Consider the following 10,051-nt stretch of genomic DNA (forward strand, 5'->3'; position numbering starts at 1 on the left):
ATTCGAGATTTTGAAACCCCAAACACTAGTTCCTCAGAATTTCCTCGGAATATTCCGAGGAAATTCTGAGGAACTAGTGTTTGGGGTTTCAAAATCTCGAATGTTTTTTTATAAACGGATCGATCGATGTATTTATGTCCAAAAACGCATCGATCGATCACTAAGATGGACCAAAGCGTAACAATGTGATCGATCGATGGGTATATGTCCAAAAACGCATCGATCGATCACTAGTTCGTCGGAATTTCCTCGGAATATTCCGACGGATTGATGTTTCCTCGGAATTCCGTCGGTATATTCCGAGGAAATTCCTCGGGAAATTCCGAGGATTTCATTTTCCGTCGGAATGTCCGTCAGAATACCGATGTTTTCTTGTAGTGCACTGATTAACACTATTTGCAAATTTTGTATTTCAGACAACCTATTTGAGAGCAGTTAAGTGTGACAGGAAGTCCTCGTGGAAGGAGCTGACAGTTCATAGAATCTCTCCAATTTCTTCTTACAGCTCTTTCCAAACTTTCTTCCAACTGTCTCTCCTATTTGCCACGTTTCCTGGCTCCACCACAACTATCTTTTTTTTTTTTTTTTTTTTTTTTTTTTTTGTTAACCGAGGGTCCTAGGCCGGGGCCCAGACATCCCTCGAGGCCCGCAGCAGTCACGTCATTTCCACCCCAGAAGTAGCAGGGTGGGCCCGGGTGGCCACCTAATGATTTAACCGTAGTGGGGTGCCTTCGAATCCATGTCGCTTAGCTCACTGGTGTCCGCCTACCACTAGGCCACCACAACTATCCTTATTCCTCATCATCGTGTAAAACAGTTCACATAAACACAAATGAATTATAAGGGGTTGGATATGCAGATAAATTTCGAGCTTGTATTATATGTAATGATAAACGTATAACATTCTAATATATAAGGTGGACTTGGTTGAAAAAATAAAAGCCAAAGATGTGGATTTAAAAAGATGATGATGAATAAGGATGGTCGTGCGTACGTGTGTTTATGAAAAATGCTCTGCAATGAGCTCATCTCATGATGTAGTCCCTTACAGCATGTATATATGTCTTTTAGTTTTAGCTATAATATTGCATATAGGTCAAATAAAAAGAAATTAACAATCCACAATGTGTAACAAAAAAAAAAAAAGACCTAACATACAAAATTCAGATAACAAAAAACAGAAGAAATCTCAATTAATGCTTTTTTTTTTCTAAACTGTAAATATCATATAAATGAAAAGAGATTTGCAAGAACAAGATCTAAAGTTTGAAACATCTTGGCAAAAAGAAAGAAAAAACAAGATGGATCAATAACAACCAAAACAATGGCCAGATAAGAGCACCTAACGTAACCGAATCACCATAAGTGCAGTAAATACCTTATTAGACTTTTTAGCAGAAATCAGGTTCCTCATCTCCCTATCGATCGCTCTGAAAACTGAAGTTGCAGGCAAAGAAACATTGTTATGGATCAAATTATTTCTTTGCTTCCATAGATGGAATACGACCGCTTGAGAAACCAACTTCCGCAGAGCATCTATGTATTAGTGTATAATATTCCATCTATGTACGTTAAAATTTTAAAATAATATTATATATATATATATAAATACATATATCTAATATCATGAAGGCATGCTAAGAAAATATAAAGAGAGAATAATAACAATTTAGCAAGAGCGTCCAATATAACTGTTTTTTATTAGCAAGAGTCGTCTCATATAATCTAAGAATACGAAATTTTGATTATACACCAACGACTAACGTCGCTTGAAACCGCATATATGATGCAATAAGTTAGATATTGCACTAGACACTAAATTTGGATGATTAAATAAGGAGGATGACAACATGATCTTTCTGATTTATAATTGTAGTTCCAAAGTCGTAAACATTGAGGATGAGAAATCGTCAAAGTGATCTACCCAAAAGTCAAGAGCCTCTTCGTCAATATTTTTATTTATTTCTACTCATGGTTTGGTGGAAAGAATAATGGACTCCACTAATCATGAAAACTCATTACAAAATCTGTTTGGCTTAGTCATTAAATAAATACTTGATATTTGATACACGAAGAACACATACACTTTACATCAATTTTGACAATATGAATGAGTGCCGCAGCTAATATAGTTTATTTAAATAATAACATCGGGTTGTCAGTTAGCTATGCATGTCCTTCTTTATGATTATATACCCAAATCAGATAATATGATCAGGAATGATGCCCCATAATTATATTGTAATTAAATCAGAGACTTTAGAACTACAGAATTGTATGAAAATAAATATAAAGAACAGAAAGAATGTAATTCTAAAATCCAGACTGTTCTTTTTCGTCTGTTCATAGCTTTCCAGTAAGCTGATGATTAAAGAGAAGGCTAAGTACATGTTAGCATGTGAGTATAAGGAATAAGTTCCATTATTCAATAATTTCTATATACAAATGCATTTAAATTAATATTGTACAAATAGTATATACTAATTTTAGTGTGAAGAACTTGATCATCAGTAGAATTGTGCTACACGAAACCTACAGAGACGAATAGGAGGAAGAGAACAAGAGACCAACTCAAAAGAGAACATGGGAAAAGATAAAAACAAAATACTGTATTGAACTTATTAAACAACTGTAATTTGACATGATCCGCATATTATTAAATGTACTTTAGTGACTTAAGGAATATTATCATAGATATTTCCCTAGTCACCTAATCTCTTAATGACATATGTAAAATAACTACATAATCATATTGTATCTTTTATTTCCTTCTAAATCCTGGTATTGATAATGTAAACTCAGTATGAACATTATTAGTTTACTAATAATACCATAAAAAGAATTGAGGTTCTTTAAAATCTACAAATTGATTAAACTAGTTAAACATTAACAGAAATAATCAATTACACTATCTGGTAAGCAATAAGTACCTTGATTATTTTGAGATTTAGTATAGTTATAGAGAATTAAAACTATATTAAAATGATCAAATACGCAAGAAAAACGTCGCTATAATAGAAAAGAAGTGGTATCTAATTGTATAATAGAAAAGGAAAGTTGTGGAGGAGCTATAATGATAAAACCTGGCAAATTAGACAGCCAAGACATACTCAAGTGCTGCCTTGTCACATTTTTCTCCTTCTTACAAAACCCTCCAATCCCAATTCTAACATCTCAAAACAATCTTGTTCCTTCTCTCTCTCCCTCTCTCTCTCTCTCTCTCTCTCTCTCTCTCTCTCTCTCTCTCTCTCTCTCTCTGTTTGCGTAGGGTCGGCCCCAATACGACACTGGATCAAGGGTTGCAGATTGCAACCTTTTGATTGGTCTCATTTCTCTTTGCCCAATCAAAAACATCATTTGATGATATAAAGAAGCCAACTCTGCCCACTGCAAATCTCTTTCCTTTCTTTTCTATTCCTCTTCATTTCTTTCCATATTTAATTTATTTTTTCAAATTTATTTGTTTTGTTGGTGCTGTATGATCAACATCATCATCGGAAAACACCATATTATTTGTTATTAAATTCTAATAACTATTTAAAGCAAATGTCTCAAACTAGCTATTACCGATCACCGTTCGGAGACACGACTTACACCAAAGTCTTTGTTGGAGGATTAGCATGGGAAACTCCCACCGAAGAGATGCGTCGTTACTTCGATCAGTTCGGAGAGATTCTTGAAGCAGTCATCATCACCGATAAAAATACTGGCAAATCTAAAGGCTACGGTTTCGTAAGCTCTTGGTTTTCTCTAACTTTCTTAGACTCAAGAACTCTATTTAAATAAGGGTTTGATTTTTTTTTTTTTTTGTATTTTTCCGATCGTTATTTAGGTCACGTTTCGAGAGGCGGACTCTGCGACGAGAGCCGTGGCTGAGCCTAACCCGGTGATCGACGGAAGAAAGGCAAATTGTAATATTGCTTCTTTTGGACGGCCTCGACCATCGCCACCTCGAGGTTTGTTTATAAACTTAATCTATAACCGTAAAATCTATATTTTTTGTTCATTCCGGAGGTGGAGGATTATCTTTAATGTTTGATAATAATATTAATATGGATTGGAACGTTATCAAGAGAATATTTTGTCTTTCTTCTTGTTGTCTTTTATCGTGTAACGTTAACGAGATTAGCTGTAATTGCTGGAGTTATAGAATTAGTACATTGTTCAATGATGTTTTGAGGATACCAACATTTAAAAAAATTATTAGAAAACACATCATAGAATTGCTAATTTTGAATCATAAAGTACTAATGTAAAAGTTACATAATAGATTTTTATTTTATGTTGTGTGTGTTCTCTTTCACTACAGGTCGGGGACAAACAGAAAGTCCGAGTCAGTACCGAAGTGGAGGACCATCAGCCTATACTGGGATGGCTTCACCGCTGCCACCGGCTGCAGCTGGCCACCAGCTCATGTACCCGTCCTATGGGTGAGCTATATATATTTCAACTGGCTCCAATTATTGTGAAGCTCGTGTATTCAGTTTAGGAGAGATCAATTATAAATGTTTTGCATAGATAAGGAGATGATGGTCCATTGAGATAGAAATGGTAGGAGACAATTTAATGCATCAATCGAGCCACTTGTTGTCAGGCTGTAAATATCAAAACATAAATATATGTAGATAGAAAGCCCTGCATCAATGTATATATAATTGAGGTAATACTATAAGAAAATGCTGATTAATAGATGTTTTCTATAGTAAAAATATGTTTCAAAAACAATAAATAAACAAGTAGATTGTTTTTTTCTTCTATAATTTTTTATTCATGAACTATTCGTTTTTTCAGGTACACCTATAACCCTGATCAGTTTGGATACCACCAAGTCAGTTTCTCTTTCTCTCCCCTACATTTGTATGACACATACGACACGTATTTATGCTGACATACACATGCCAAGTATATATATCTAAAGCAAAATTGAATGTAATCATGAAGGGCAAGATATGAAATTAATAATGTGATTTTACGTACAACGTATCTTGCACATGTAGACCACTTACATAATGCATGAAAGACATCAGCACATGCATTCTTATTGTGAACATAGACATGCATTGATTATGATGATGATGATCGTATATATTCATGCTACAGGCACTGTACAACACACAGTTGCAACAAGCACAATACTATCAACAGCAGCAACAGATATATGGAGGAGGAGCCACATCACCATCATCATCAGCAACCATCATGCCTTCGCCTTACTATTACGGTTATTCTCTTCAAGCTCCTAGAGTGCCATACCAACATCATCATCTTCCTCAACCATATAACCCTCAACAACATCATCATCAACGGTTTACTTCTCCTTTCCTCGTTTACCCATCCAATTCTTCTTTTGCACCTCCACTTCAAGGACCACTATCTTCTTTCACTGGTGCGTACTTACCTTCTTTCGTTGTTTACGAATCCTGCATTTGAAATAAAAGATGATTTAAAAAGTGACATGAAATATAAGTAACATGAACTAATATAGCCATTGCTAATTAGTTGAATTTTTAGAAAGGGTATAAACATCTAAACATGGTCAACTCGTCTAAAAATTTCACAAAAAACAAATGTAACTATGCACATAATAAGTAAAAAAAATAGGGATATGGGTTTCAACCATTTATGCGAAGAAATATAAAAGAAAAGGAGAGTGAATGATTGGAGAGAAGAGTGAATCGAGGATGCATGTGGAATGAGCTGTCTATTTTCAATACATTGGTATATGTGTCTCTTCTCCATCATCTGTCAATTTGGTCTCCATGCCAGTGAAGCCAACATACATTGTCAACATCTCTACACACACATATATGTTTTGGACTGTGTGTGTTTTGTGTTTTATGCCAACATTGATCATGCAATTAGTTTCTAATCAATTTAACGATCAAATACACTATTCTATAGAAAAAGCTGAAAAACTTTCATATGAATCAGACTAAACTGTAACTACTATCTAGTTTAATTCATCAGTATGTATTTTTATTGAATAGTTTTTTTCTCTCCAGAATCTGAACCACCAGAGCAAGTACTAGCAGAAGGCGAGGCAACAACAGCTGCTGCACCTGAAATCACAACGAGCAACAATAAAGAACCAATTTCTTCTTGATCTCTTGCATTTTCCCAATTTGTACAATCTTCACATTTTTTATCTCTCTCTTCGCTGCACCTGAAATTACAAACACCTAATTCATTTATTTCTCAACCAGAGCTATGTGACTTGAGCCCCAAGAAGACGACTCAAGAGTCAAGACTGTCTATCTCTTTATAAGACTCTTGTCATAGTATTTATCTCAATATTTTTCTGAAGGAATCTATACAAACCGTGTCCTTCATGTTCTTCTTTTTCGTTATTTTCCATTCTAATAATTTCAACTTTATGCTATATGATTCATATTCTTGCTTTCTCCTTTATCTTTTTTTACTCCTTTATATCCCCTCAGTTTTTTTGGAGTTCCAAATTATGTAACCCAAGTGAGAAACCAAAAAAGTTATGGATCATTGCAATTATGTATATCTTTTGAAATTGTTCATTTATAACATTTGAGTTAATTTCATTCAATGCCAGCACAATGCCACAATGGATACTGAGACATTTCTGCATGCATGTATTTGACAGACAATATTAACATTTTAGGAAACTAATGGACCTATAGTGAGCTTTTCAATTTCAACGAAGCTTCGGATACATAAAGCCCAATAATGTCAAGCCCATCTCGATGATCCGTCATGGATACACAAGATGAGTGAAGCAGCCCTAGTCGTCCGGAGCATAACCATGTTTTGTAGCTCGTTATAGTCATGAGAAGGTGACAATGACAGTGAGACGGTGGCGGTATTGTGTCACGAGCGAATGTTATAAAAAGAAGAGAGAATGAGAGGTGGGTAGTACACGTTTTCCAGAGTTATGTAAATACAAAAAATCTTGAAATCTTGTGTAAATGAGCTTTTAAACAACTGTAACGTTTTTTTCCATCTTTGCGTGGCAGAATTGAAAATCTATGGCGACGGCGTATTTATTCACCAGTTGACTTGTTAACCTACCGAAAGCAGAATATCCCAGAAGATACCATTTAAACTATATTACAAAAATACCCTTAGAAGAAAGAGTCTACCTACCACTGGACCCACTTAACCTCTCGTACTTACCGAACTCAAAAGCCCTTCACAATGTAACGTCAACTCAAATACAAAACACGTCCTGTCTTAACTCTTAACCAAAACGACAAAACAATGGCACTCATGAACGGCGGCTTGAATCTCCCATCTACCAAACCGGCGATCCGCCACCGTCAACCGGTCTCCTCCTCCGCCTCTAGACCGGCATTCCTACGGATCTCCGCCGTTATCGATCCCAAGAACGAATCCGTTACTCCTGCGGCAATGGTGAAGAAGCCCGTCGGGGTTAGTTTGAGCAAATCTAAATGGTCTCCGGAGACGTGGAAGGCGAAGACCGCGCTGCAGCAGCCGGAGTATCCGGATCAAACGGAGCTGGACTCGGTTCTCAAGACGATCGAAGCCTTCCCGCCGATCGTGTTCGCCGGGGAGGCTAGGCTGCTCGAAGAGAGGCTAGGTCAAGCCGCCATGGGAGAAGCGTTTCTATTACAAGGAGGTGATTGTGCCGAGAGCTTCAAGGAGTTCAACGCTAACAACATCCGTGACACGTTCAGGATCATTCTCCAGATGGGTGCGGTTTTGATGTTCGGCGGTCAGGTTCCGGTTATCAAGGTAAACCGGTTTTAGTGGTTTGTTAGATGCATAAATTAAACTATGATTAGTCAAGCTAATTAGTTTCTAATGGTTGGTTATACCATAAATTAAATCCTAGTTAGATGATTAGGCAAGCTAATTAGTTTTTTAATTATTGGTTTAGGTGGGAAGGATGGCTGGTCAATTTGCTAAGCCGAGATCAGACTCGTTTGAGGAGAGAGATGGTGTGAAGCTGCCTAGTTATAGAGGAGACAACATTAATGGAGATGCCTTTGATGCCAAGTCAAGGATCCCTGATCCACAGAGGATGGTCAGTGCCTATTGCCAATCTGCAGCCACTTTGAATCTGCTTAGAGCCTTTGCCACTGGTGGCTACGCTGCTATGCAGAGAGTTACTCAGTGGAATCTTGACTTCGCTGAGCATAGTGAGCAAGGAGACAGGTAAAACTTAAGCCTGCTATTGTCTCTAGCAAGTCTAGGATTGGTCCTGATTATAGGCAAGTGAAACATTGTCCTATGACCCTAAAATTTTAAAAGATAATTTATATGAATTTAGAACCCCAAAATTATTTTTAAATTTTGTAAATAAATTTCCTTATAAATTGTCTATAGTCCTAAAATCTCAGGACTGGTCATGTTGGTGTTAGACATAACAGACTATATATATATGCTAAGTTCAAGTGCTATATGTTTATATTGAGTTTGTTTTTTTTGGTTAGGTACCGTGAACTTGCTAACCGGGTCGATGAGGCACTTGGTTTCATGCACGCTGCTGGGCTAACGCTTGATCATCCTATAATGCAAACAACTGATTTTTGGACATCTCATGAGTGTTTGCTCTTGCCTTACGAACAATCACTGACCAGACTAGACTCTACCTCTGGTCTCTACTATGATTGTTCTGCCCATATGGTATGGGTTGGAGAGCGTACCAGACAGCTTGATGGCGCCCATGTCGAGTTTCTTAGAGGCATTGCAAACCCACTCGGTATTAAAGTATGTTCACATCATCTGATGAACTGTTGAACAATAACTTGTTTTTTTCTGGACCCATATTTATTGTTTTTTAATGGTTGGTGGGTTGTGTAGGTGAGTAACAAGATGGACCCAGCCGAGCTGGTGAAGCTGATTGAGATCCTGAACCCTGAGAATAAACCGGGGAGGATAACTATAATCACAAGAATGGGTGCAGAGAATATGCGTGTGAAACTTCCTCATCTAATAAGAGCGGTTCGTGGGGCTGGACAGATTGTGACATGGGTTAGTGATCCTATGCATGGTAACACCATCAAGGCTCCTTGCGGTCTCAAGACACGTCCGTTTGACTCCATCCTGGTACGTTTCAGTTGATTAAGTTTATATACTGGTGTTTTAACATGAGACTGGCCAAAAAAAACATGAGACTGACCAAAAAAAAAATTGAGAGTGACCATTTAGTTTCTTTCTTATTGCAAAAGATGTGATTAATACCCTTACATCATAAACAATTAATGTTGCCATTGTGTTAGGTAAGATAACGAAATGTTGATAAAGTTAGGTGAAACATAAGTTAGGTGGTTAGAGAAAAAAGAATCATACATGTTTTATGAATCAAGAAATATTATTAAAATGTTTGGTAATGAATCTAATAGGCTGAAGTGAGAGCGTTCTTCGACGTGCACGACCAAGAAGGAAGCCATCCTGGAGGTATTCACTTGGAGATGACAGGACAGAACGTGACGGAGTGTATTGGTGGGTCTCGCACAGTGACCTTTGACGACTTGGGTTCACGTTACCACACGCACTGTGACCCACGCCTCAATGCGTCGCAGTCCCTTGAGCTCTCCTTCGTCATCGCGGAACGGCTCAGAAAAAGACGGATCAAGTCCCAACAAGCTTTTGCTGTCTAGTAATCGGGGAAGCTAAACATTTTACATGACTATGATCTCTACCTTATGGTTACGTGACACGTTTTAGTCTGTTTTATTTTACGTCCAGAAACTATAGTTTCATTGCCTAAGTGCATGTACTATATATATACATGATTGTATCGTTGTATTTCGGATACTGCATCAGTTTTCTTTTCTCTTGTTCAAATAAGATAATTATCATTATCAATGAATGAAGGTTAAACACAGTTGCACATGAGTGGTTTGGAAATTATGGGTGAGACTGGTCGGGCTGTACCAAATGGTTTTACCTTTAATTTCTATTTACTAACGACCATATAAATTACTAATCATGTTTTGACTAGTATCTAAAAATACAACAAAAAAAATAACCGTAAAAACCTTATTTTTTTAAAGGAAATTGCACCCTATAACCAACAAAACAAAATAATCAAACCTCCATTCTCTCTTTTTTTCTT

General features: G+C 36.8%; 2 protein-coding genes across 2 annotated transcripts; both read left to right on the forward strand.

Annotated features, from left to right (window-relative positions):
- The first annotated feature begins 3,211 nt into the window (after positions 1-3,211).
- Positions 3,212-6,432, forward strand: LOC106296823 (RNA-binding protein 24-like). Its single transcript, XM_013733053.1, has 6 exons — positions 3,212-3,732; positions 3,833-3,956; positions 4,310-4,430; positions 4,792-4,828; positions 5,101-5,386; positions 6,003-6,432. The coding sequence occupies exons 1-6, from the start codon at positions 3,547-3,549 to the stop codon at positions 6,101-6,103; spliced, it is 855 nt and encodes a 284-aa protein (XP_013588507.1). The 5' UTR covers positions 3,212-3,546; the 3' UTR covers positions 6,104-6,432.
- Positions 6,433-7,153: 721 nt separating this feature from the next.
- On the forward strand, positions 7,154-9,820 carry LOC106296412 (phospho-2-dehydro-3-deoxyheptonate aldolase 1, chloroplastic-like). Its single transcript, XM_013732546.1, has 5 exons — positions 7,154-7,722; positions 7,868-8,145; positions 8,424-8,700; positions 8,794-9,039; positions 9,336-9,820. Exons 1-5 carry the CDS (start codon positions 7,228-7,230, stop codon positions 9,591-9,593), a joined length of 1,554 nt encoding a protein of 517 aa, XP_013588000.1. The 5' UTR covers positions 7,154-7,227; the 3' UTR covers positions 9,594-9,820.
- Positions 9,821-10,051: the final 231 nt, after the last annotated feature.

This window comes from Brassica oleracea, chromosome C6 (assembly GCF_000695525.1).
Source record: "Brassica oleracea var. oleracea cultivar TO1000 chromosome C6, BOL, whole genome shotgun sequence".
NCBI classification, from domain to species: domain Eukaryota; kingdom Viridiplantae; phylum Streptophyta; class Magnoliopsida; order Brassicales; family Brassicaceae; genus Brassica; species Brassica oleracea.

Bases quoted from the DNA above. Each gene is read 5' to 3' on its own strand.
- LOC106296412 (XM_013732546.1), top strand. From the start codon at position 7,228: ATGGCACTCATGAACGGCGGCTTGAATCTCCCATCTACCAAACCGGCG. The intron at 8,146-8,423 runs GTAAAACTTAAG...TTTTTTGGTTAG, and splicing joins CATAGTGAGCAAGGAGACAG to GTACCGTGAACTTGCTAACC. The intron at 9,040-9,335 runs GTACGTTTCAGT...TGAATCTAATAG, and splicing joins GTCCGTTTGACTCCATCCTG to GCTGAAGTGAGAGCGTTCTT.
- LOC106296823 (XM_013733053.1), top strand. From the start codon at position 3,547: ATGTCTCAAACTAGCTATTACCGATCACCGTTCGGAGACACGACTTAC. The intron at 3,957-4,309 runs GTTTGTTTATAA...CTTTCACTACAG, and splicing joins TCGACCATCGCCACCTCGAG to GTCGGGGACAAACAGAAAGT. The intron at 4,829-5,100 runs GTCAGTTTCTCT...TTCATGCTACAG, and splicing joins ATCAGTTTGGATACCACCAA to GCACTGTACAACACACAGTT.